General features: G+C 44.8%; 1 protein-coding gene across 7 annotated transcripts in view; it reads left to right on the top strand.

The window, feature by feature from the left end:
- Positions 1-27297, top strand: part of SYT17 (synaptotagmin 17) — a 36338-nt gene that overhangs the window by 7261 nt on the left and 1780 nt on the right. For 3 of the 7 annotated variants that reach the window (XM_053364836.1, XM_053364837.1, XM_053364838.1), the window contains exons 2-7: positions 8187-8204; positions 11218-11366; positions 16198-16349; positions 16831-17450; positions 19429-19549; positions 21875-22030. In XM_053364836.1, coding sequence (XP_053220811.1) covers positions 8187-8204; positions 11218-11366; positions 16198-16349; positions 16831-17450; positions 19429-19549; positions 21875-22030 — 1216 coding nt within the window. Of the gene's footprint in view, positions 1-8181; positions 8205-11217; positions 11367-16197; positions 16350-16830; positions 17451-19428; positions 19550-21874; positions 22031-27297 lie in introns of all 7 variants that reach the window. The other 4 variants (XM_053364842.1, XM_053364841.1, XM_053364840.1 and 1 more) reach the window with 3 other exon arrangements.

Here is a 27297-nt window from a genome sequence, read left to right as displayed (position 1 = left end):
GAAACCTGCAACTGAAGGAGAAGGTGTGTGAGAGAAATGTAAATAGAACAGAATTTGCACTCGGGGCTCTGGAGTAAAGCAGGTGAATCCTATTTGTGTGTGAAAACTCCTTTTGGATTTCACTTTGCTGTGACAGTCCAGAATTTTTGACTGCAGGCCATAGGCACCAACTCCCTGGGGCCCTGGGTGCCTGAGCACCCACAAAATTCTCCATGAAGGAGCCGGGCAGCCGCAAATTTGGGTGCCAGGGCTATGCACACTGCATGGCCCCAGGCACCCACGGCCATGGGGCCAAACTGGTACTCCTGCTGCAGGCTATGTGATGGCAACACTGTGTTTCCCCTCCTTTTAAGGGACGCTTAAGGTTACTGTTAAACAAAACAGTATTAAAAAGGTGGTCTTTCTACCCTTGAAAGCTTTTAAGCAGAGGTTGGATGTCCATCTGTCAAACTCACTGCTGGGGTGAATGGATGAGGTTGCTGGATTCTGCAGCAGAAAGGTGGTAAAAACACTATCAAGCAGGAGCTGTCTCCAAGGAGGGCAAAGGGTCCTCAGACGTTTTAAGAAAGAAATCCCCAATTCTTCTGACTGATTTTATTGTGAGCATTCAATTCACTAAAGAAAACATTTATTAATTAGCTAGCCTTTCTTCTAAGGCAGACTTTCAGATTTCAATGGTATCCTATGTGAGGCCAAAATTTGGTGGTGCCCCGCCTCTCACCTTCCGGCCTCTTCAATTTACTGTGTCATGGTTGTGGTGCTCTGCGGTGCCCCCTAGGCTCGGTTCCCCTTGTGGTGGAACCGGTCATGTGGACCAAATCCATCTCTGAACCTGCCTTATACCAATGTGATATGTCAGGTGTGGGGAACATTTAACCCCCCTTCCAGCTGTTGCTGAACCTGCACCACCCCTGACCATTGGTCATGCTTGCTGGGGCTGATGAGAGCTGTAGTTCAGCAACATCTGGAGGGTCAAAAGTTCCTCGCTCCGGATCTCAGTATCAGCTACACTAACTGGCAGAGGCTCTGCTGGGTTTCAGACAAGGGTAATGCCCAGTCTTACCTGACTATGCCAGGGAATGAACCTGTGATGTTATGCATGCAAAGCAGATGCTCTCCCACTGAGCTATTATTATTATTATTTATTAAATTTGTATGCTGCCCTTCACTTGACGATCCCAGGGCAGTTCACAACAAAAAAATACAGAATGAGAACACAAAAAACTAAACCAACCAATAACTCCTCTCCCTACAACTCATTTGAAAGGCCATAGAATGTTTAACCTGCCAATGGCCTGGTTATAGAGAAATGTTTTCGCCTGATACCTAAAGATAGGTAGTGAAGGCGCCAGAGAGAAATTCATTTCAATTGATATATAAAGGTCAGCCTATCAAAGCGACACTTTCCAAAACAATATGCAAACCAAAACACAGGTATCCTTCAGAATTTGCACTTATCCACATTTTGCAATGCACTTTCCTCACCAAGCAGTGTTTCCAGAAATGGATTTATTTGGGGGAATGTGAAGATAAAAATGAATCTATATATTGGTAAAAATAACATAAAAGAATGCATTATCTTGGGAAAGTGCTTGCAGAAATGTGTGCACTAGTCAAAACTGCATATAAAGATGTGTTTATTGGGAGAAATTTGCACCTAAACTGCTGGTGGGTTTTCATGAGGACTTCTTTTCCCAAGTGTAAATTTTTGCAAAATGTGAAGAGCTGAAATTTAAGATTGGGGAAAAGAATGAGAAACTGGGAGAGCCAAAATTGGCAGGTCTTTCCATCCCTTTGGATCACGGTGTGCACACTGGTGATTTAGGTCACCTTGAGTTGGTACAAGGGACTCACTGGTGGGGAGAGGGCTCTTGAGTTCAGGTTCTGCTTATGGGGTTCTTGGAAGCATCTGGTTGGCCACTATGAGGGCAGGATGATGGACTCGGTGGGCCTCTGACTTGATCCAGCAGGGCTGTTCTATTCTTCCTCTCATGGTTTGTTTGCCTTCTCTATACAGTGGTGCCTCAGGTTAAGAACTTAATTCATTCTGGAGGTCCGTTCTTAACCTGAAACTGTTCTTAACCTGAGGTACCACTTTAGCTAATGGGGCCTCCCGCTACCGTGCAATTTCTGTTCTCCTCCTGAAGCAAAGTTCTTAACCTGAGGTACTATTTCTGGGTTAGCGGAGTCTGTAACCTGAAGCGTATGTAACCTGAAGCATCTGTAACCCAAGGTACCACTGTAGTCTGTGGTAGCTAAGCTTGGTAGCAGACTGCTCTCCTCTGAAAACGCAGGCCTGACTTGCTCAAACCTCAGATCAACCTTTTCAGACTTGCTAAACACCAGGCCACACTGTGGCTTTGCATTGAGCCAGCATTCAATCCCTACAAAAGGGACAGAAAACCTGTGGCCCTCCAGATGTTGCTGGACTCCAACTCCCACAATCCCTGACCACTGCCTGGGGCTGATGGAAATAGGATGCTGCCTTATGCTGAGGCAGACTGTTGGCCCACCCAGCTCAGTAATGCCTACACAGACTAGCAGCAGCTCTCCAGTATTTCAGGCTGGGTCATCTGTCAGCCCATCCTCTGGAGATACCGGGGATTGAACCTGGGACCTTCTGCATACAAAGCAGGTGTTCTGTCGCTGAGCTATGACCCTTCGTCAGCAACATCTGAAGGATCACAGGGTCCCCTTTTCTTCCCTAGAAGATTTATTTAGATGGCGCTATCATAAGGCAAGGTGCTTTATGGAGTACCAGAGGCGCAGTTCTCTGTCCCAAGGAGATTGCAACCTGAAATTCAGCAGAGGAAGCAGCAACAGGTGAAGGGGAGGCAGTGGCAAAGCAGAAGGCAATATGCAGATGTATCGTTTTGCATGTGTTTTATTTATTTATTTTAACAACTCCTATACTGCTTAACGGGACGCGGGTGGCGCTGTGGGTTAAACCACAGAGCCTAGGGCTTGCCAATCAGAAGGTCGGCGGTTTGAATCCCCGCGACGGGGTGAGCTCCCGTTTCTCAGTCCCTGCTCCTGCCAACCTAGCAGTTCCAAAGCATGTCAAAGTGCAAGTAGATAAATAGGTACTGCTCCGGCAGGAAGGTAAACGGCGTTTCCGTGCGCTGCTCTGGTTCGCCAGAAGCGGCTTAGTCATGCTGGCCACATGAGCCGGAAGCTGTACGCTGCCTCCCTCGGCCAATAAAGTGAGATGAGCGCCACAACCCCAGAGGCAGCCACGACTGGACCTAATGGTCAGGGGTCCCTTTACCTTTTATACTGCTTAACACCTCAGTCTCTTTAAGCACTGTAAAGTGAGGTGGACAACGGTACAATGAAGCTGAAATCAGTTAAAATTAATTATAAAACCAGAAGAATTTCTTAAAATGCCTAGTGGGATAGCTCAGTTAGTAGAGCACGAGACTCTTCATCTCAGGGTCGTGGGTTCGAGACCCACGTTGGGCGAAAGATTCCTGCATTGTAGGGTTTGGACCAGATGACCCTCGTGACCCGTTCCAACTCTACAGTTCTGTTTCTCTCTTTCTATGAAATGGCAAATAAAGGTCATTTCTAAGTGCTTGGAAAGCCAACAGGGAGGGGGCCTGTCAAATCTCATCTGGGAAGGAGTTTGTAGGAAAAGGGAAAGTTGCCTTATACTGTGTCAGGCTGTTGGTCCATCTAGCTCAATACTGTCTACACTGACTGGCAGCAGCTCTGCAGGATTTCTGACAGGGGGCATTCCCAGCACTACCTGGAGAAGCCAGGGATTGAACCTGGGACCCTCTGCTTGCAAGGCATATCCTCTACCACTGAGCTATGGCCCTCCCCACAGACAGTTTAGGCTTAATTATAGGATTAGATGTTGCAGGCACAGGGGGAACCGACATGATGCTTGCCTGGTGCTGCTGGACTCCCAGTGCCCATGAGCCTGCATGACCAGTGGCTAGGGATTTTGGGAACTGCAGGGTAGCGTAGAAACTAGCAGATTGTGCCAAAGATGATTTTGAGTGTGGAGGTTCATGTGCACGCAGTTAAAACAAAGTAGTCCTGAGCATGTGCAGAAAATTCCGAACCACAACCATTTCTGGCATCTTTGGAATATTTTCTTTTCCTTGCAAATGGTGCAGGGAAGGTAGACTGCGGCGTAGAAACATAGAAGTCTGCCTTTTGCCACACTGTTGGCTCACCTATCTCAGTGTTTCCTACACGGACTGGCAGCAACTCTGCAAGGTTTTAGACAGCTGGACTGGACTGGAACCTGGGTCCAAAGCAGATACTCTTAATACCGAACTGCGGACTTTTCCCAAGACTCCTCCCTCTCCCCACCCAATTAACTGTTGTACATCTGAGGCTATATATTTATTCTGTGACATTTACAGCCTACTCTGCATGCCCTAAACCCACACTAGTTTCAATAGATGAATCACTGATGCCACCCCAAGGGGATACTGAATCTGTCCCTTAGATGCAGAGGCAGCGTGGTACTGAATGCCATCCGATGGATAGCAACAAGCGGGAGAGGGCTGCTGCCTTCTCACCTCCTCCTTGAGCCCCTGTGAAGCACTGAAACATAGGGAGCTGCCTTACATTAAGCCAGGCTGTTTGTCTATCAAGCTCAATATTGTCTACACTGACTGGCAGTAGCTCTCCACAGGAGTCTCTGCTAGCGCTACCTGGTAATGCCAGGGATTGAGCGTGTGGATCATCTGCATGGAAAACAGTTGCTGTGCCACAGTAGACTAGATCAGGGCTGGGGAACCTCAGGCCAAGGCAGTGAGTGTGGCCCCCCAGACCTCCCTGTCTGGCTCTCAGAGCTCTCCGCTGGCCACATCCTTTCCTGTTTTGCACCCATTGTGTTTTTGCTTGTGCCATTGAACTCTGATGGATGGGCGATGGGGAGGTGTGTCTGTAAACTGACCTACCGTACAAAGGTATAATTTACACTGGTTAGTCCTCCCTACTGTAACTGGAGATAAGCCTAGGATTTAACTGTGAGGACATTTTCGGTACATATATGTACCACAAAAGCATCTTCGGCGATCAGCCTTCTATATGGTCCTGTATGGAAGTGAGAGCTGGACCATAAAGAAGGCTGATCGCCAAAGAATTGATGCTTTTGAATTATGGTGCTGGAGGAGACTCTTGGGAGTCCCATGGACTGCAAGAAGATCACACCTATCCATTTTTAAGGAAATCAGCCCTGAGTGCTCACTGGAAGGACAGATCGTGAATCTGAGGCTCCAATACTTTGGCTACCTCATGAGAAGAGAAGACTCCCAGGAAAAGACCCTGATGCTGGGAAAGATTGAGGGCACAAGGAGAAAGGGATGACAGAGGACGAGATGGTTGGACAGTGTTCTCGAAGCTACCAGCATGAGTTTGACCAAACTGTGGGAGGCAGTGGAAGACAGGAGTGCCTGGCGTGCTCTGGTCCATGGGGTCATGAAGAGTCGGACACGACTAAACAACAACAACATGTACCACAAAATTTATTATTTATTAATTGCCCACGTGTTTATTTGTTGCATGTTTATCCAAGGATCCTAGAGGGGAGTGGCATGCAGGCAGTCTTCCCCTGTATTCTCACAGCAACCCCATGAGGTGGGTGAGGCCAGGGCAATGCGACCAGCCCAGCAGTGGGTTTGCTAGTTGAGCAGTGATTTGAAGCCAATACTTCCTGCTTCTGTCCCAGTGCTCTAAGCTCTATGCTAGAATGTCCCAATGTTGTTATTGGGGCCGCTGTGTGTCACCCGCAGAGCTTCCAAAGTGCTTCATGATGGATTTGGCTTTCCTGACATACTCAAGAACTTGTTAAGTGCTCAAAGAAGATGTCTTTGGAGATGTAGCCTGGTTTTGTTTTATGGGACTTGATGGAGCCACAGCATTTGAACTTCCATTATACTGTATAGGGTACATAATGATCTAGAATGGAACATTGTTGTGCGGGACTTGATGGAGCTGTGTGTCATGTTCTGGTTTGATGCCAGAAGGCATGGGGAAAGCAGCAGGCAAGACTGGTCAAAGGTGGCTGGACCATGGACAGCTCCAGTTGAGCAACATGTTCCACAAAGGCTGGGAGCAGACAAAGGGCTTTTGTCCTTCTGTCTCCAGACTAGGTTCTCCAGGCAACACCCATTTGAGAGAACTTCTTAATGCCAGTTACTGGGAATAATAAGTAAAGCAAGGACTGTTGTGCTCAGTTTCTGCTTGCAGGCTTCCTTCAGGGGCAGTGTTAGAAACTCGGATATATAAGCTGGGTGCCAAATGTTGCAGAGGAGCCCACCTGAGCGGCACCAGAAATGAGTTCTGGTGAGCTCTGGCTGAAAAAATCCCTGGTTTTCCCCACCAGATGTAAGAAAATATGCAGGGCCTCTGTTTTGCACACCCAGCACAATGAGGTTGGTGAAGCTGGGGGCAAGACCAGCAGGAGCTCAAAGCTACACACCTAGTGAAATAAGGTTGTGAGGCCTTGAGGTGGTAGATTGGTTTGTACCGTTTCAGGTTTCCACAGGTACCAGAGGAGAGAGGCTGTAGCTCAGTGGTAGAGCAGCAGGTCTCCAGGCCAACTCCTGGCAAACCCCAGGAAGTCCTGGGAAAGATCCCTGGCTGAAATTTTGGAGAGCTGCTGCCAACCAGTGTAGGCAATGCTAATCTAGAGAGACCAGTGGTCTCATTTTGGTATAAGGCAGCTTCTTGGAAATGCCGAGGATTGATCCTCGAACCTTCTGCATGGAAAACATGAGCTTCACCACTGTTCTGAGTAGGTTAAGGCAGAGCAATTGTTGGATAATATCCAGGGACTCCTGGGGGAGGCAAGCAAGAGAAAGAAACGCAGCACAAACCATGGTTTCTAGCTACGTTTTGTGATAAAACCATGGTTTGGTTGGTATAGTGAGATTCCTGAGTGAAGACACTGTTATACTTCTGTATGGTTTTTTCCAATGTTTGCTCCGTAGTAGACCTTCTGCTGCTCTTTTGGGATCGATAGGAGTTTTCAGTGCATGGCTGAAATTGCCTTTCCATCAAGAATTAAATTTTCAGTAAGCAGTCTCTGTGCAGGTTGAGCAAAGTCTTGGAAATAATTCAGCAGAACCATCCATGGATCAAATTTTATCGCATCATGAGTCATGCATCAAATTACTTGCAATACTTTTTTTATATAAAAAAAACACACACACAATGCCAGCATTCATCCGAAATTAAGAAGACATGCTTGGGTGTATGATATTGTGCTCATCCGGATCTGATCAGGTGATGGGTTTGGACACACCCACAGTTAAGCCACAAAAACGTGTGTGCATGCAAAATGTTTCTGTGCATCGGCCACAAATTTGTGTGACGTACGTGGATTAGATGCACGGAAGATGCAATTAGAGGCATGGCCCATTTTCTGTGCTGAGGTACGTCATTTCTGCTTCTCACTCCATCCCTTTGCTCTTATCGAGGCAGAGGTTGCTGAACAAAGTATCCTGTCTAAACATCGGGAAATAAAATCATTGCAAATGAAAATCAACCAAACAGCGCACATTCTGCATTTTCAAATAACGTGACTGGTGTCCTGGCATTAAATAACAAATAGGCATTCAATAATTAGGCATTTGAATAGCACGATTGGCAACCTGATTCCAGCCGTGAGAACCAGTATGTGGTGCAGTGCCTAAAGATCAGAGATGGGGAGCTTGATCGCCTCCTAATGTATCTGGAACTCCAACACCCATCAGTCCTGCTCACAACGGTCCATAGTTGGGTATGAAGGGAGTTGCATACCCGAGGGCACCAGTTTGGAGAAAGCCAGCATTGAACAAGTACAAAGCAGGTAAGGATTGTAGTCTTAGAACCCAGGAGAACAAAGCCTTAAGCACATTCACTTTGTGGGGGCCTGGTCAAAGCCAGGGCTGACTACCCAGGGGAAAATTTGGGATCAGGTGAGCTCTTTCAGAAGGAAACAGAAATAGCAGCTTGGTAGGGAAAGTGCACAGAATAAATTGATTTCCCCCGGAGATCCTTTTCAACTTCAGTAAAATATGTAGGACAATAAGAGCTGAAAATAGTATCATTTTTCTAGAAATCAAAGCCATGGCACCAAGCAGGGAGGGCAGGTATTTGGGGATCATTAGAGCTTTGCTAAACTGGTCTTGTCTGTTTCATTTTCTTCCCCCTTGCTTCATCATGGATATCTAAAAGGACAGTTGGAACCAATAAATGAGGTGAGTTAATCTGGTGACTCATTCTGCCTTCTCTTGCCTCTCCCCAGGCAGAGGGAGACGGTTGTGCTTTTTCATCTGCTCGTTTGCTTTGTCTGTCTTTGGTTTCTGGCTTGCACAATCTCTTCCTTGGCAAAGTGCATCTTGATTTCTATAGGGCACATTCTTTTTCCTTAGTTTCCTTTTCTAGCGCAAAACACGAATTGCCTTTGCTGATCATGTGGCAGGTTGATTTCAGTCACTTTGGCTGCAGATGTTCCGTGCAGTATCTGGTACTAGATTCCAAATCTGGATTGCAAGGGAATCTTCACTTTAAAAAGCACAGTTACAGCCCTCAGACTTTTAAAGTTAATTGTCACATGTTCCAGTGTGCCTGTCATGTCTCTTGTGCACATAAACCCCTCTGTGCACTCTATAATTTGTTGACTAGAAACCTTTCCATAAATAGAGCATAAATTTTTATTTTATTTAGAACATTTGAACCCCACTCTTCAGCCAAAAAGTCTTCCAGAGTGGCTTACATACAATCAATTAAGACAGCCCCTGTCCTCAGGTTTACAGCCTAAAAACATCATCATCATCATCATCATCAACAACAACAACAACAACACACAAGGAAAGGGGGTAGGGAGGGAAGAGGAAAAAAATCAATCTCAGGCACTGCACCTGTTCTTAAATAGCTGTTCACATAATGACCAGCTAGTGCAGTTAGGCGTAGGAGGGTCCTGATGGTGCTGGTCTGTCACAGCAGAGCTGATGGAGTGAGCCTTATTTCCCAACTCTCCCATTGAAGCAGCCTGCTCCCAGGTGACAACTGAGGGAGAGAAGGTTTGATGGAGTTTGTATGTCAGCTTCCTATCTGTCTGGCCCTTTCTGTCTGAAGAGCATTCATTCCTCAAGAATAGCAGAGAATGGGACACTCCCAGAGATATTTGCTTCTCCTGCATGGCTTATAGCAGGGATGGGGAAGTTTGTGCCCTCCAGATGTTGTTGGACTCCAATTCCCATCAGCCCCAGCCAAGTTGTATGCAGTTACGTTTAACTGCAGTTGCCAGCAATTGAACCAGGTCCCTTCTGTGCTCAAACTATCTACTCCACTTTGCACGGTTTCATTGCAGGACCTCATCGTCTGTATCAGCGTTGAGGAGCCCATGGCCTTTAGATGTTGTTGGACTCCTTCTCTCATCAGCACCAGCCAGCATGGCCCAATGGTCAGGAACGATGGGAGACCAGCAATGTCTGAAAGATTGCAGGTTCTTCATCCCTGGCTTGCAACTCTGTTCCCCTAAAAGTGTGTGCCTCCTTGCCACTTACCCATACTTGTTCTGTTCCCCCAAATTGATTCTCCCAGATATATGCGGGGAGAGGGCTGATGTACTCAGGTCCTGCTTGAGGGCTTCCAATGGTGACATCTGGCTGCCCACTGTGAGATCAGAATGCTGAACTAGATGGGCCATTGGCCTGATCCAGCAAAGTCTTCGTAGGTTCTTATGATTAATTGTAAAACAAAACACAACAACCCCCAAATTCATTCTGTTGAGTTCAGAATAAAGCATCTTATGTGTCTTATACTGATTTGATTAGTTCATTTCTGCATTGCAGGGAGTTGAACCAGATGGTCCCTTCAAATATTATGATTAAATGATTTTGATGGGGTGATATCTGATAGTCATCCTCAGAGCAGGTTCACTGAAATGGACTTACATAAAATAATCCTAACTTTGGGATTTTTTTCATGGTGCGTAGGAACAGGTCTCCGTTAGGATTCACAAGTGCTGTGAGCTTGTTATAATGGTGAAATTAATGCACTTTATAAAGACAAAAGAAAAAAAGAGACAAGCTAGCTGTGAGTGGGGGAGAATTAGAAGCCGAGACAGTTGTACTACAAAGTTGTTATTTCCACAAATGGATGTTCTGTATGATTTGAATTGCTCTACTCAGACATAAGAATGTTCCTAACAGGAGAGATTAACAATACTCTTTTCTTTTAATTAAGGATAAAATCTGCCTACCTAAGCAGTGGAGTCATAAATAGAAATATATAAATATAAAGTAAGATACTCAATTCAGTTAGAGCTTAACTGAAGTACAGAATTTAGAACTGACATGAAGCCATTTAAACTTGCGGTGAAAATACGCAAAAAGAAATGTTCATTTTGGTTACTGATGTGTGAATATGTGACAAGAATTTGACGTTCTCAAATTCGCTTATGGATTTGATAGCATATGTTGCATGGCTTTGCTTTTTCCTTTTATAGTATTTGTGGAATGTATTGAACAATGACACTCAAAAAAATATGCATGGACCCCCATTCCTTTCAACCAAATAGAAATGGCTACAAATAGAACACTGCCTTTTGACAGCCCTTAAAAATAGAGGAATATCCTCTGCAAAATAGGACACATGGTCACACTATTCTTGTTTATATCTTAAGTTGGGGCTGTGGGCTGTGTCTAGTATTACCCTAATCAGAGTATTTCAATTGAAATGAATGGACAGGAAATTAACTTATAACTATTGATTTCAGTGGTTGGTTGGAAAAGCCAAAGGTGGTTGAAAAAAACCCCCTTAGATAAGTAACTTGCACTTCTTTCACATCAATGGAGTAAACATAGGAAGCTGCCTTATACAGACTGTTGGTCCACCTAGTTCAGTAGTGTCTACACTGGCTGGCAGCAGCTCTCCAGGATTACTGGCAGAGGTCTCTGCCAGCCCTACCTGTAGATGCCAGGGATTGGACCTGGGACCTTCTGCTCTGCCACTGAGCTGCCCCACCCCCCAAATTAAAGAAGGTCTTCAAAAGGGAGTTGATATGTGGAAAAGGCTCCTTCCTACAGACATTTACATAGGAAGGCATTAATTCCAGGTCCGCTGCAGGAAAGAAAAGCAGCAGAAACAACACACAGGCACACCCAGCTGAAATCCAAGCCCTGCACCTCAATTACAACTGAGTGTTTATGCTTGCCAGCCACCAACTGGTTGTAATTTTTGCTATCTGGTTTCCAACGGCCTCAGGGCCTGTTGTCTAGAATCTCGGATCTCTTGCTGTGCAGATGGACTTGCCGGAACTGTTGCCAGAAGTGTTATGACTGCAGCTGTTGCCAGTCGAGCGATGACGAAGTGGAAATCCTGGGGCCTTTTCCAGCACAGACGCCTTCCTGGTTGTAAGTCTGGATTCTGCTTTTAGGATCCCGCTTGTTCCCCTTTCACTTCGGTTTTTACAAAGATCCCTTCCCATCTGGATTGGTTGCTTGTTTCTAACAGGCATTTTTTCCAAAAAGAAAAACAACAATATGCATGTTAAATGCAAAGCTGTCGTTTGGCCCTGTGTTAAGGTTGTGAGAGAAATTCAATTCAATTCACGTTTAAAGGTGAGCTACCTGATTCGGATTTCCCATAACAATACGCAAACCAGAACACAGTCATCCTTTGAAATTCTCTCTGAATTTTGCAATGTGGTTCTCCAGCCAAGTAATCTGTATGAAAATGCATCTGCTGAGGGCAAGTTTGCATAGAAATGTGTGTATTAATGAAAACAACATAGAAAAATGCATTATCATTAGGGAAAGCCGCTTTGCAAAAATGTGTATATTAGGACTAATTTGCACTAAATTGTTGATGAGTTTTCATAAGGGCTTAAAAAAAGTAAATTGCAAACTGATGTGGAAAACTGAATTTAAGATTGGAAAAATGAAGAACTGAGAGAAATCGAAATTTACAGATTAGCCCATCCCTGCCTTGTCTTTGTGGAGATGCCTCTTTTGAGTCAAGTAGAGGTCATCTACATTAACGTGTGTGAAGTGTTGGATATTCCGTGGTGTTCTGGTTATTCCTACCCACTTCCATCCTTCGGATGAATTTTATATTTGTATTCTCTTACTAAATTTCTTATGTATACCATGGTAAGAGTCTCATACCTAGTGTTGCTCAGGAATTATAAGAACCCCCCCAAATCAGTGCAGTTTTGAAAAGTTCAGTCCACCATCTTGATTCAAAATGGCTTCCAGTTGTGTCCAAACATAGATCCAAACCTACTCCTTGTTCCTCAGGAACCATTATGTGAAATTTGGTTAAAATCAGTGCACCTACACCTTTCCCGCTGCTGGTGTCATTGGAGGTGAGACAGCTGAACTTTAGGGTAGAAACAGGAGATACAGAGTATAAAAACCCTGACGTATAAAAACCATGACTGGACTGTAACCTGCTAAACAAAGACAAGAGTCAATACTGTCTCCATTTCTTTTACTGGCTCCGCTCCCCTCTGGTTTGTGCCCCTTCAGGTGAAAAAGGTTCCTGGCCCCCATGTAGTGACAACCCAACCTTTGTTTGTCTACAAAAGCTATTTATTTTCCAAAACCTTTAGCGAGCAAGGTAACTTGTGCTCTCAGCTAGCAAGGCTTCATTGTTTTACCAGTCTATTAATGCATGGGGACTCAGAGTTGGAACAGAACTCTAGAAATAATTTCATCTCCAACATTCAAGACGGAGAATAATGATGTTCTTACTGTACCATACAGAGTTGGCAACTTGGCTGTCTTGCTACAACTAATCTAATTATGTTGACTTAGCACACATGGCAGCAACACCTTCCTGTCATTTCCTCTCTAATATTTGCTTTCCTGCTTTGTTGGGAAAAGATAAATTGTAGCAAAGAGCGGTAGGTCCTCTTCAGCTTTGCAAATTACAAAATGTGTGACACGGGTGTTCAAAATGATTAAAAAAATAATACTTGGTGAGATTAAACTGAAATTGCAGCTTGGTTCTTCTTTTTTGGTGGCCCACATTAAAGAAAAACTGGGAGCTCTTCTGAAAGGAGCCAGGATTTAGAAGTGGACATGTCAATAATCTGGTGTCATGGTGTCATCAAGGTCCCACCCACATGTCCAGGTTGACTGGTGGAGGGAGCGAAGGGTCTGCTTCACTAGCACATTTCCCCCAGGATCCTGCTGGCTGCAGGGGTCTGTTTCACTACCACTTCCCTGTGGTGAGCATGTTGGTGAAGCAGTACTTTGCAGTGTAGCTTCCTGCCCATTAATTAATGTCCCCCTGATGTCAGCTGATGCACAGGTGGCATGGTTTGGGAGGAATGGCATCATGGGCCAACTTGGGCATCTGGTGGGCCAGGATTGGCCTGTGGGCTGTAGGTTCCCCTACCCCTGTAGTAGAGAAATAGAATGAGGGGCGGAGAGGAATGAAAATATATTATTGTCTAATTTCAGAGGCATTGAGTGTGATTGTATTGCCATTTTTACACTCTTCCAACAATTTCTCAGAAATTGGACAATTGTAAAACAGAAAAATCCTTCCATTAATCCTGAATTCATTTGAATTTGGAAGCTGTGCTTCAGAACAAGCCAGGATATAAATATATATTAGTAGCTTAGAATCTTTAAGAAGTTAAAAATAAGAAAGAGGTGGCCCTTGGGCCACGTCTTTTGTGCCTCATAAGTATCATTTTGTTTGTAAAAGTGGTGGTGGGGGATTTTTTATGCCCTTTCCTTTTTAAAAAATATGGCCAGAAACAGGACAAAATGGATCTGATTTTTCGTGGGGTGGGGCAAGGCAGAGGCATGATATGTTATTGATGATGGTGATAATGAATGTGCACAATTAAATGATTTGCAGTAATAAACTAAGAAACAGGGCTCTCCATACAGGCTTGTGGTGCAAATAATAAGAGAGTATAGCAATGAAGTTCTGAAACGCCACGTTCATAGGTTAATTCATTTTTTTTAATAAGATATTTATTAAGATTTTCAAAATATTACAGAATGAAGAAAGCAAACCATTAAAGAAAATAATAATAAAAGAACAAACCCCTTCCCACTGTGTAAAAAAGAAGAAAAAAGAAAAAATTCAAAATAAAAAGAGACACAAAAATGACAATAATACAACAATCCCAAACCCTTAAAAAAAAGACAAAAAAGACAAAAAAGAAGACATTTAAAAACAAATTCATTATTTTCAGATCCTTAACTGTCATTACCTTCTTTCTTAGACCTCCTCCTCCTCCCTTCCTTTGTATCCTAGTTATAAATTATCTCAACAAATCCTTTCCATTACATTACCCCAAGTTGTTTTAGTCTTATCTTTCTATAATAGAATAAACTTTAAAATTTAAAAAGCTAAAATCTAGACCTTACTAACTTCTTATAATCGTAATATTCTTTCATAATTCTTTAAACATCTTTACTAAAACCGAGTAATTTCTTCCAACATTTTTCTAACATTCATCAACTTTGTAAAGCATACTGAAAAAAACAAACAAAAAAAACAAGATACAAACAAATCCAATCTTTATCCAACGTCCCTCTCTCCTGGTTCCGGGTTTTGTCAGTCCTTGTTCCCATCAGCCTAGCCCATTAACCTGGTAACCTTATGTCCGAGGCCCTCAAGTCACTTCCATGGCCCTTCCGCGGCTCTTCTTCATATTTGTAACTGCGCTTTCCCTTATCTCCTGCTCGCAATAACTCCAGCCTAGCTACGTCTCTTGCTCATGGTAGCTCCAACTTGACAATGTTTTTAACCCTTCTCGACAGATCAGATCCTTTTCCGTATTCCTCGCTGCATTCCATGTAGTATTTTAAAGCATGTTTTGAGGGCCTTCCAAAGTTAGGAGCCCCCACAGTCCCAAACATTTCACAGCCCATTGCCATATTTAAAAAGTCCAGACATCCCAACATAGGGGGGTCAATCCAGCCCCCCATTTCCAAACCACGCCGAACTTTCCCTTTCCAGCTCTGGCTTTTCCCAAGTTCATTTGTCCAGTCCACAATATCATACTCCTGTTGAGTCTGTTCTGTCAAAACACACTCCTGGTTTAGTGCCTCAAAGTCCTGTTCTGTCAAGACACACTCCTGGTTTGAATCCTGGGTAGGCTCCACATATTTTCTCACTGTCTGGTCCAAATGTCCCACTGCCTGATCAAGATTTCTAGTCAAGGTCACCATACAGTTCACCTTTTCATGTAATTCTTCCAGTAGAGCATTTGTTTTGTAGAAAGCAGACACCAAGGCTTCTGAGTACATTGTCCTGCAAGGTCAAATACTTGTTCCCACGGTTACTCTGTAGCAGCTGTCAGTTCCCTGGAGTTGGTTACAATTTCACAAACTCCCCCTAGGGGGAAGACTTGTTTTTATTCTTGCTACAGAATTTCCTTTTTAAAAATACTTTGTCCTTATATATTCCTTTAAAATACGAAAGGGAACAGTGGAATCGCAAAGTTTCTCTTCTTTTAGCTATCTGCCAAAAAAGAATTGTTTTTGGTCAATGAGCTTCCCACGTCAGTCCTGACATCCCTCTCCAGGATCAGGACGGAGGAAAATTTCTTCCCTTTAAAGTCACTTCAAACAGTCCAAAAAAAGAAATTCACAAGTTAAAATGTTGAAATCCAATCTTTTAAAAACGATTTTCTGAGCTCTAGTTTAAGTTGCCTTTGCTTTATTCTGTTTACAAAAGAACGGAAGAGTGACTTCCTGTTTAGCTCTTCCCGTTCCGTACCAAATTCAAATAATTTTTTTTAAAAAGTCTGATTCTGTCCCGCTCTCAAATCTTTGTTGAATATCCAGTTGTCCAATTTCTTAGTACTCACGGGTGCTTATTTTAGAGTCCAAATTGTCCCAGGATAAAGGCAGCGCTCTCCGGCAACAGCTATGCAGCTTCGCTCCTCGGAAGTAGCGATTGACTCACAGCACCGCGCCGCTTCCCCCTCCTCACTTCGGAGCCCGTTGGTGGGTTCCTTAGCGGATTGGGGGGGCGCTAAAGGTGCCCGCCGAGTTCCACGGTCACAGGCTTCATCCGCCTGTGATTTTGAAAGGGTCCCCGCTTCGCCGTAGCGGAGAAGACCCGTTTTCCGAGGAGCCAGTCCCTCCAGTTCAGAGGGATTCTGCCATTGCTGGTGGCGCCACCCCGGAAGTCTCCCATAGGTTAATTCAATTGAGGGAGGAAATGCAATGCTCATCCTGGAAGAGAGTTCAAGATATTTCATTTCAACAGGGTGAGCAATCGAAGCGACGACAGGGATGGCGACTCTGACAACACTACAACGAGCGAGCCCCCTCCAACCCCTCAGGACGTTTCGCTGGACAGAAGGCGGTCGTCTTCGGATACATCCCGATCCACTTACAGCCTCACAAGACGAATTTCAAGTAGGTTTGCCACGAACCACCTTTTTGGCATTTTGGTGACACGTGTGTGTGTGTGTGTGAGAGAGAGAGAGAGAGAGAGAGAGAGAGAGAGAGATACCTCCTCAGACCGTGAGGAATGGGGCTGCCCCCCAGGGCTGCCCTCCACTCTGTTCATTGGGTGTCTTAAAAGGGGTCCCTGTGTGCGATGTAGGTATATTAGAGGCTTCCAGGTGAGGAGGCAATGCAGATGGGTCCCCTTTATGTGGAGAAATATCAGCATTTATTTAGGGCTTGTACTCAAAGTGGCTGTACATGTGGCCTGTGGGGGAGCGGGGAGTGTCTGGAAGGCGCATTGGGGCTGGGGGCGGGTAAAACACAATCAGCACAACCCATCATGATGTTGTTGTGGTCTGAGTGTGTCTTATAGAGCGAAAAACACGTTATATCTCTGCAGTCAGTGTGAATTAGTGCCTTGTCCCACCATTTGCTCTTTGTTATGCAGGTCTTGAGTTGAGGCGTCCAAGTTCTCCGCTTATTGACATAAAACCTATTGAGTTTGGGATTTTAGGATCCAAAAAGGAAATAGTTCAACCGTCCATCCTGAGGAAAACCTATACTCCAGATGACTATTTTAGGAAGTTTGAGCCAAGACTATATTCCCTTGACTCTAACAGCGAAGACGTGGACTCCTTGACGGACGAAGAAGTCTTGGCCAAGTATCAGCTGGGCATGCTTCATTTTAGCACGCAATACGACCTCTTGCACAATTATCTCATTGTCAGGGTGATTGAGGCGAGGGATCTGCCTCCCCCAATTTCCTACGATGGCACTAGGCAGGATATGGCCCACTCGAATCCTTACGTGAAGATTTGCCTCTTGCCGGACCAGAAAAACTCCAAGCAGACTGGAGTGAAGCGCAAAACCCAAAGCCCGGTCTTTGAGGAGAGGTACACATTTGACATCCCGTTTTTAGAAGCCGAAAGGCGGACCCTGCTGTTAACCACAGTGGATTTTGACAAATTTTCACGCCACTGTGTCATTGGTAAAGTGTCAATGCCTTTGAGTGATGTGGACCTTGTGAAGGGAGGACATTGGTGGAAAGCTCTGGTCCCCAGCTCTCAAGTAAGTTTCAGAACAGACTGTTATTACTGTTCTTGGTGGTCTTGGCTGGGTGGTCTTTCTCCCCTCCTTCTCATTGTGATTTAACACTGGCAGTGGTTTAATGGTACAAGGAACAGAGATGTATTTGGTTGTGGCCTTGAAGCTCTTGGATTTTCTCCCTAGGGAAGTCTGACAAGCTCCATCACTATACAGTGGTACCTCGGTTTAAGAACAGTCCTGTTTACGAACGATTCGGTTTAAGAACTCCGCAAAACTAGAAATAGTGTCCCGGTTTGAGAACTTTACCTCAGTCTAAGAATGGAATTTGAAGGGTGGAAGGGCACCGGTGGTGGGAGGCCTCATTAGGGGAAGTGCGCCTCAGTTTAAGAATGGTTTCGGTTTAAGAACGGACTTCCAGAATGGATTAAGTTTGTAAACCGAGGTACCACTGTATTATTACAGTGCAGAGCAAGACTGGTAAGACATTTGGCCCAGGGAGGAGGTGTGGCTTGGCTTGACTCCCAAGGGCCAGATGGAGAGGTTTAGAAGGCCGCATTGTACCCCAAGACCAGAGCTTCCCCAACCCTAGGGTATGTGGTGAAGACTTGGCTCTTTAGGGGGGTATTGGGGGGGAGGGTAGCCACAAACTCTCATCTTATAATGACAGTTGGTGTCGTGAAACGGCTAAGAGAGTGAGCTACAATTCAGACAGGGCCTGATTCAAATTTTGCCTTTGTCATAAACTCCTTAGGTAGCCTTAGGCCAGCTACCCTTTCTCAATCTCAGTCCTACCACCCCATCTGCAATTTCGGAGATAATAATATCGTCTTCCTTTACAAGGCTGCAACTTGATAATGCAAGGGAAGTGTTCTGAACACTTGGAAATGCTGTACAAATGTTAAGTTGCTGTTAATAATAAGTGCTTCTTTGATTATTGTAGTGCTTTATTATGGTTATTTGTGCAAAACGCTCTTCCTCCATGGTTTTCTGTCATCCGAGGTTTCTACTTTTGAATTCTTATTGTCTGACATGTGGGGCCAGAGGGATATAGCTGTGTGTCTTACTGTTTTATATACTGGTGGTTGTGCGCCATGCTTAGGTCCTGGCTGGGTGATTCCATCTCTTATGCTCTGTGGTGCTCAGGGTCAGTCACAGTGTGTGGAGGACAGGGGGCTGTTTGGGCTGGATCTCAAGCAGGGGGGGTGGGGGTGGCTCCTCAGATTTAGACACTTGTTAATGTTTTAGCCTTTGATAAGTTTCATAACATGTTTTTATGAGCATTGGACCATAACACAACACTCTCAGCTTAGAGCTGCAAATCTAAGCAAATAAGATTTGTGATTTGGAAAATACATCATTTTCTTCTGTTCACTGACATAGTTTTTGTCATGCCGAAGAGTTTAAACATTCACAAATATTAATAAAATATATTTTCTGGCAGCGCAAAATTAGACCTAGACAATATCCTCTCAGATCAGCCGGTTATGTAAATAAACCACTTATGTTTGGGTTGTGGGGGGAGGAAGGTTAATCTGTTTCTTGTGAGTTGTCATTTTTAATTTTGATTATGGCTAGGGGCCTCAAATGCTGGAAGTGGCCCAGGCTAGGGCTGGGCGATATCTGATTTTCAACACCGTGATATATCACCAGCTAAAAATCACAATGTCTCGATATATCACGATATATATCTGTGGTGGTGGAGGGCCTTACTGGGCCTCCCCATGGCGGCAGAGGGTCCAGCCATACCTCCGTGCAGCAGCAGAGGGCTTTGCCATGCCCCTCCATGGCAGCGGAGGGTGCACTGTGCTTCCCCTCATCATCAGAGGGCCTTGCCCAGATAGAGGGGCTTGGAGAGCCAGCGTTTGACCCTTGGTCCAGAGGTTTCCCACACCTGCTGTAAAGGACATTTGTGATCCTTGGACATGGCTTGTAATGCCCTTTGTTTCAAACGCCCCACCTGTTGTCCTGTTTGATTCCTTCTTTGGCACATCTGTTGCAGAATGAAGTTGAACTGGGAGAGCTCCTGCTGTCGTTAAACTACCTTCCCAGTGCAGGAAGACTGAATGTAGACATCATTAGAGCAAAACAGCTGCTTCAAACAGATATGAGCCAAGGTTCAGGTATGGACTGGCGCTTTTCCAATAATGACTGCTGCACTTAATCGGAGGTGCTCTGGTACTGCTGAGATGTATAAGATTTCTGAAAGATGTGGATGTTTCCAACAGGGAACAGGATATTGTCGTTCCCCAAAGCAGCTCTGAAAAATCCCAGCCCTAAAGTCCTAATATGAACCAAGCCCCCGCCCCGCGGAAATTTTCAGTGCCAGGATATGCAAATCGACAAAGGAGTAGTGTGTCTCTGAGCATGTGCAGAGAATGTCTGCTGCATCCGGCCTCCACTTGTACTGAGAGGGACGGGACGGAGCATTCAGAATCAGAGGAGGCTTCTGAGAAGGTTTTGACTTCCACAGTCTTTGAAGAACGTTACCTCTATGACCTTTTCAGACCAGACATTTACGGTTTGAGAAATGCCACCGGCACATCCAAATGTCAGTGTTTCTACAGAATAATGGTGGGAAATGTATTTATTTAGTTATTTATTTAAAAGACGGCACCTGCATTTTACCTAAGGGGTGCCTAAAAATAACCATGAACTGGAAAACAATAAAAACAGTTCAAAACTATGCCCAGATGAAAATAGAGAGGTCCAAACAGCTGTGCCTCTTGCTGGCACATTTCCGCTTTGTGGTGAGTGAGGTGGTGCCTGCCAAAAAGGCACGAATCCAGCTGGCTTTGTTGGGGGATAGTGCCAGAGGGCACTTTCAAGGGGTCCTCAGCACAGAGCTACCGGTCACCCTCCACCTCTTCAACATGCACAGCTCACCTCACAACCCCACCCCACCCCAGTATGGCCTTCAGCCCTTGTATCACCATGGCAACAACCTAGCTGCTGGAAGGGGCAGGAGAAATCTGGAAGGGGCAGGAGAGAGAATTGGCAGTGGATTGCTGTGCGAAAGGATTGTGAGCTCAATTCTTACAACTCATATTCCCGGACTGAGCATATGCTCAGAGCCCCCTAATTCTTAATTCTTGAATGCGTGACCTCCACCCTATTTTTTTTATGCACCTGGCTCCAGTTGTGGCTCTTGGGGTTCCAGTAGAAAGCAAAATAGATCCCCAAAGCCTGAAGTCCTCCCAGCAAAATGCACATGGATCTATATTTAAGCTGTCCCCCCCCTTCCATCAATCCTCTTCCAGACTGCATACTGTATAAGTGGGAGACCTGAGGAGATTTTGTGTGTGTGTATGTTTTGCTTTCAGTATGGAGAAAATCAGCAGGCAAGTGGCGTTTAGAAGCTGCCCTTTCCCAACCATTCTTGGAATCACCAGAGGAGTCATTTTTGTTCCTCAGAAGCAGAAGTCAAAATGTACCCTGCTTACTTTCAATTGCGAACAACTGAAGGCTGGCCTTGGTGAAGGAAGGTCAGCTACGCTGTTCTTTTTGAGAGAGAGCAGGTTCTTTTCGGCAGATATAATCTTCATAGGAGTGAGTGGGGAAAGAAGGTTACAGCCAAAAGAGGGAGGATGAAGACTCACTACTGCTTCTGAACATTGTTATTATTATTATTAATTATATTTATTAGTCGCTCTTTCAGAAAGCAAACAGTAAAAAGTGTAAAGACCAGCATTTAAAAACCCTAAAATGCTCATCAGTAATAAGTATAAAATACATGAAAATTGTCTATAAAATACAAGAATCCTCTTAAAGGCCTGTCTGCTCCAGCATCTTCTTTTCACACTGGCCAACCAGATTACCTACGGGGAGCCGGTAAACAGGACCGGGGTTCAACAACACTCCCCACCTCTGATTCCCAGCTTAGCTGGTGCAGGGCAAGCAGTGCATGGTCTACAGAGCATAATAATAATAATAATAATAATAATAATAATAATAATAATAAATTATTATTATTATTATTATTATTATTATTATTATTATTATTATTATTATACCCCACCCATCTGGCAGGGTTTCTCCAGCCACTGGGCGGCTTCCAACACATATAAAAACATAATAAAACATCAGACATTAGAAACTTCCAAATACAGGGCTTTGCTACCACTCCCTGCCCTCCAGACTCTGCCACCTGAGGCAAACTACGTCACTCTGTTCAATAATAGGGCTGAGCTTTCCAATTAAGGGGTCCCTTGCTCATCGGCTTGAGTCCAGGCTCAGAGCTGGTCAAGAGCTGTATCTGGCACCTATTTCTCTCTGAATCCAGTTTAATGGGCTGTCCCTTCCTTGTCTGGGTCAGAGTCCAGACTGCATTGGGGCAAGGAGTTCACTTGGGCCAACTTAATGCGTGAACTGGGCAATGACAGGAAATAATGATTTCCGATGAACAAAATCCTCTCTGGAAGATCAAGCTGTGCTTGTTTTCTGTTCAGATCCCTTTGTGAAGATCCAACTTGTTCATGGTTTAAAACTGGCGAAAACAAAGAAGACTTCTTGCAAGAGGGCTACCATTGACCCCTTCTACAATGAGTCCTTCAGTTTCAAAGTGCCCCAAGAAGAACTTGAAAGTGCCAGTTTAGTCTTCACAGGTATGTTTACCTATCTCTTTCAAATGTGGTTTGTAGGCCTGCCACACAGTTGAAGAATTTTGGCTGATTAATTCATGTGATTTTTCGTCAATCAACTAACAGTTAGGGTTGTAAGAAAATAGAGATTTCTGTTGTGACCAACCTGTGTTGGTCACAATCAACGCTGTCTCCATTCTGCTGCAGCTTTGTTTCCATCAACTACTATGTCATTCATCTCACTGTCCACTAATTAAGAAGCATTACTATTTAAATCAGGTGTGTAACTATTTACATAACTTAAAGGAAACATCAAAACCATGGGGGAGAGAGTAATTACATATTTTTGCAGACTTCCTCTTTCTCCCCTGTTGTTGGTGGAATTCTCCAGTATCCCTATTAACAATACAGTCCTTACTATATCTACTCAGAAGTAAATCTTACTGGCTTCAGTAGGACTTAACCCAGGTGAGTAGGGTTGGATTGGCAGCCTAAATCTTCATTTATGTACAAGTGAGGAACAAAATGGTTTTAAAGAATAAACATGCCTCTTGTGGTTTGAATGAGACCCACAGTTGGGTCAGGGTGTGACAGAAGCCTCTTCAGCTTCCGAAATCTCCTCCCAGTCTGCTGAGAGTTGTCTTCCTCTTCAACATCTGGCAATCAGCACATCAGCCATCCCTGATCTTGCCCCACGATGCCCAGAACTTCAGAAAATGAAAGCAAGGTTCTGTCTCAGGTCTCAAATGAAACGCCTCTCTTTTGAAGTGGACCATAACAAAACCCCTCACACAAAAAGCAGCCCCCTCTCAGAAGCACCCAATTGAGATCTGAAGGGATTTTATCCTCTGTGCACACCCACCCTAGTAGAAACAGATGTTGCTGTTGAGACGAGACGCTGAAATGAGAACCCATTAGCTTGTTTCCAAACAGTTCCGAATGAAAGCGATGCTCATCAGCAATTTAAATCGCAAGCATGATGTACAGAAATTTTCCTCTGCGGAAAAGGCAGCATGCATAGTTTTGAACGCTGTGGGAGGAAGGAATTGTTCCTGTAATCCATTGAGGGCCTTATTCTGAAATAGAAAAAGACAGTCACCTAAGCCACATTCTTCTCCTCCCGCTCTCTCACCCACAATATATAAACATTACCAGCTGTCTGGAGTCAGTTGCCTTTATTAAGAGAAATTGTTTCACCTGGGTTAATATTATGATTAGTGTTTTTGCACAGCTTTGGGTTGTGGGGGAGGGCATGTGGAGCGTTTCAGTTCCCACCCAGAAAGGTTTCAGGCCCTGGGCAGGTTCCTAGACTGTTTTTTGGTAAATCCATCCCCGGGCTTCCACAGACTTGACAAGCTGGAACATCTGAAGAGAGGGCAAGTAAGATGACAGAGGGTCTGGAAATTAAGCCTTGTGAAGAACGATTGTTGGGTATGTAGGATCTAGACGAGAAGACTGACAGAAGATTTGATAGCCAACTTTAAATATCTGTCACATGGAAGATGGAGCAAGCTTGTTTTCTGCTGCTCTGGAGTGTGGGAACCAAACCAGTGAATTCAAATGACAAGAAAGGAGATGCCAACATTAGGAGGAACTTTCTGATAGTGAAAGCTGTTCAGAAGTGCAATGGACTACCCTGAAAGGGTGTTGGGCCTCCTTGGAGGTTGGGTCGGCATCTGCCAGGGATTCTTTAGCTGTGATTCCTATAGCACAGGGTTGGACTAGATGACCCTTGGGATCCTTTCCAGATCTACAGTTCTATGACTTATCTGTTCATGGTTGTCCTCTTCCCTTTCCCCAGATCCTTGTCACACCTGACCTCCTGTGGGTGTGTTACCTACCAGGCTTGAATTGAGTGTTTTATTCCACTAGACTGGGACACATTACAGGTGGAAGGACTACCTGGCCTGAGCCTTGTTGCTCTACAGCGTTCCGGCCAGCAGGACTGCAGATTGAAGTTAGTTGGGCCATCAGGAATCAGGCGACTTGGGGAGCCAGTAGAAGCTTTGCTGGCCTTAAATAAGAACTTCCTCGGGCTTGGCTCTTCAGTCTGGGCCTGTGAAAGGATGTGTTAAACCAGGGATTGGGAACCTCCAGTCTGTAGGTTCCTGTTTGGCATGCAAGGCAATTTCCCCTCAACCCACAACCACCTGCCCCCCAGCACCTGACATAAGTTAAGGTTGTGGCTGCAAGCTGAATGTTAGCTTCTGATTCTCCCTTTGCAAGCGGGACTCGCTGGCAGTGCCAGTCAGCTAATTGACATGTTCAGCGAGCCCTGCTTTCCCCACACCTTCGAGGAGATATTTCTCCTCTACAGACGTGTGTAGGGATGCTGTCCCTAGATGTTCGCTCAGTGTTGGCTTAAGTAAGGAATTCCATTCGCAATCTAAATGTGAATGGTGATCTGAAATAATTTAGTTTCTCAGGGCCAGGCTTGAGTAGGGCTGGGGGAAAAACACAACAGCTAGATGGACCAATGGTCTGGTGCTGTATAAGGCAACTTCCTAGGCTGCTATTATTATGATGATGACTACTACTGTTATTGATATTACTATTACTATTGCCTCTGGGAGTGGAAAGACAAAGACTGATCCTGTGTTTCTAACTGATGCCTGAGTGAATAGACTTCTGAGGCTATGGAATAAGTACACACTGTAGATTGTGCTTTTGTTTGTTCCCCAGTTATGTGCTCATGCCTCGCGGCCATGCTTTTATTCGCTGTTACAGAGGCCACAAGACCAGCAATGGTTTGTTCTCTTTATTGGCAGGCTGGGTTTGCAGAGCAGTTGCAGGCGAACAGTTTAATTATTGAAAGGCTTTTGAAATATGTAGCAGGAAAACAATCTACGTGAAATGGAAAGCTTTGGGGGAACATGTGTTAGGATGTTTGTGTGCAAATAAGTTTGTGTAGGATTAGACTGGAGCAGGGGGAGCACTTAGAATCATAGAACTGTAGAGTTGGAAGGGAACCCCAGGGGCTGTCTCGCCCTACCCCTACAGAGCAGGAATCACAGCCAAATAACCCCTGACAGATGGCCATCCAAACTCTGCTTCAAAACCCCTGATTAAAAACCTACCATCCACTCCACTGTCAAACAGCTCTTAACATCAGAAAGTTCTTCCTAATGTCTAGCTGGAATCTCTTTTCTTGTAATTTGAACCCATTGGTCCAGTCCTCTGGAGCAGCAGAAAGCAAGCTTGCTCGTCATCTGAGGCCCTTCTTTGTGTGCCTTCCCTACAAGAGGCCCAGAGAGTGGCAACATGAGAACAAGCCTTTTCTGCAGTGGCTCCTTGTCTTGTGGAATGCTCTCCCCAAGGAGGTTCAGCTGGCACCTTCATTATGCACCTTTAGGTGCCAGGCGAAAATGTTCTTCAACCAGGCCTTTGGTTGATTAACATCCGATGACCTTTTAAATGTGTTTGTGGGAAGGGGAGAAAGGGGTTATTGGTTAGTGTGGGTTTTCTTTGTTTGTTCTTGTTTTTATTATGTGTTTTGTGCTTTTATCTTGTATTAACCTGTTGTGAACCTGTTGTATTGCCTGTGGTGAAGCGCCCTGAGATCTATGGATGAAGGGTGGTATACAAATTTAATCATCATCATCACCATCACCACCACCATCATCATCATATTCCATGTCACAGCTCTTCAGATATATGAGGATGGCTATCATATCACCTCCAGGCTAAAGCATGCCCAACTCCCTCAACCAATTGTCATAAGGCTTGGTTTCCATCTTTATCATCTTGGTTGCCTTCCTTGTGGCTGCTGGAGCTGCTGAACCTCCTCCTTCCTTACCAAGGGGAGGGGAAGTGAACCAGCAGGTGGCAGCAGTGCTCCTGGTTGCTAAGCCTCTGTAGCCCAGAAAGAGAGTGGGGAAGGTGAGCAATAGAATGGCCACTTACTCATCTCCAAAACAATAATACAGTACAGTATAGGATATGCATCACCCAGAAAGAAGAGAGGGCACAGATTCTCATAAAATTTGGCCCATGTTTATTTATACATGTAGATACAAACTTGGAAATAGTGGGTGGAATTCAATGCTAGACCTACTCAGAGTAGGCTTATTGAAATGAATAAACACAACTAAGCTACATCTCGGGACGTGGGTGGCGCTGTGGGTTAAACCACAGAGCCTAGGACTTGCTGATCAGAAGGTCGGCGGTTCAAATCCCCGCGACGCGGTGAGCTCCTGTTGCTCGGTCCCTGCTCCTGCCAACCTAGCAGTTCGAAAGCACATCAAAGTGCAAGTAGATAAATAGGTACTGCTCCGGTGGGAAGGTAAACGGCGTTTCCGTGCACTGCTCTGGTCCGCCAGAAGCGGTTTAGTCATGCTGGCCACATGACCCGGAAGCTGTACGCTGGCTCCCTTGGCCAGTAAAGTGAGATGAGCGCCACAACCCCAGAGTCGGCCACGACTGGACCTAATGGTAAGGGGTCCCTTTACCTTTAGCTTTTTAAGCTATCTCTATTTTGCATTTCACCCAGTGACTAATCTAAATGGAAAAACAGAGTTGTCTCCAACTAAGTTTCGCTCAGACTGGTCTCATATGCTTGTAGGTAAGAAAAAGTTGTTCAATCTACCATCAAAAAGATAGAGATGGAAGCTGATAGGCTAAAGATACAGGGATAGTCTGGGAATCTGAAGGTCCCTAACAATGTCTGTTTTAACCCCTGCAAAACACCTCATTTGCAAGCTGAGTTGCACCCAAACTTCCAACAGTCTTTGTGTTGCAGTCTCAGTTCTATCTTCAGTCGAAACTATTTGAGCAGATCAGCAGTTCAAATAATAAAACAACAACTGAAAAACCCAAAATGAACAAACCTGTAAAAGGGCAAGAACTGTTGTGAAACTGAAACCAGCACACAACAGAATTAAAACCTCACTATAAAACCGCACACCCATGCTTCTAGTTGATAATTTATTTTTAAAAGCATTTTCATTACCAAAACAATACAGATTACACACAAGGTTTGCGTGAGTGCAAATATTCTGAAGAAGAACATAATAATAATCCCATGGCGAGGAATGGAGTTGGAACTAAATGCAGCTCAATGAAGACAGTGGTCAATGGATACGGCATGTTGGTTGTTGGGGAAGGGAAATGGGGGCAGGGTGGTGAATGGAATGGAAAGGAAAAGGACATGGCTGGCTGGCTGGCATTTTGGTCAGAAACACTCCACTCTGCATCATTTTGTTGCAGGTACCACTTCTGTAGGTAGATAATTGTTCATCAGTGTTCCCTTTCTCTTTCATTGCTGCTAGACTTATCCTGGTACAAATCTATTG

The sequence above is a fragment of the Podarcis raffonei genome, chromosome 14 (genome assembly GCF_027172205.1).
Source record: "Podarcis raffonei isolate rPodRaf1 chromosome 14, rPodRaf1.pri, whole genome shotgun sequence".
Taxonomy (NCBI): domain Eukaryota; kingdom Metazoa; phylum Chordata; class Lepidosauria; order Squamata; family Lacertidae; genus Podarcis; species Podarcis raffonei.
This window is presented reverse-complemented; position numbering and strand designations above follow the sequence as displayed.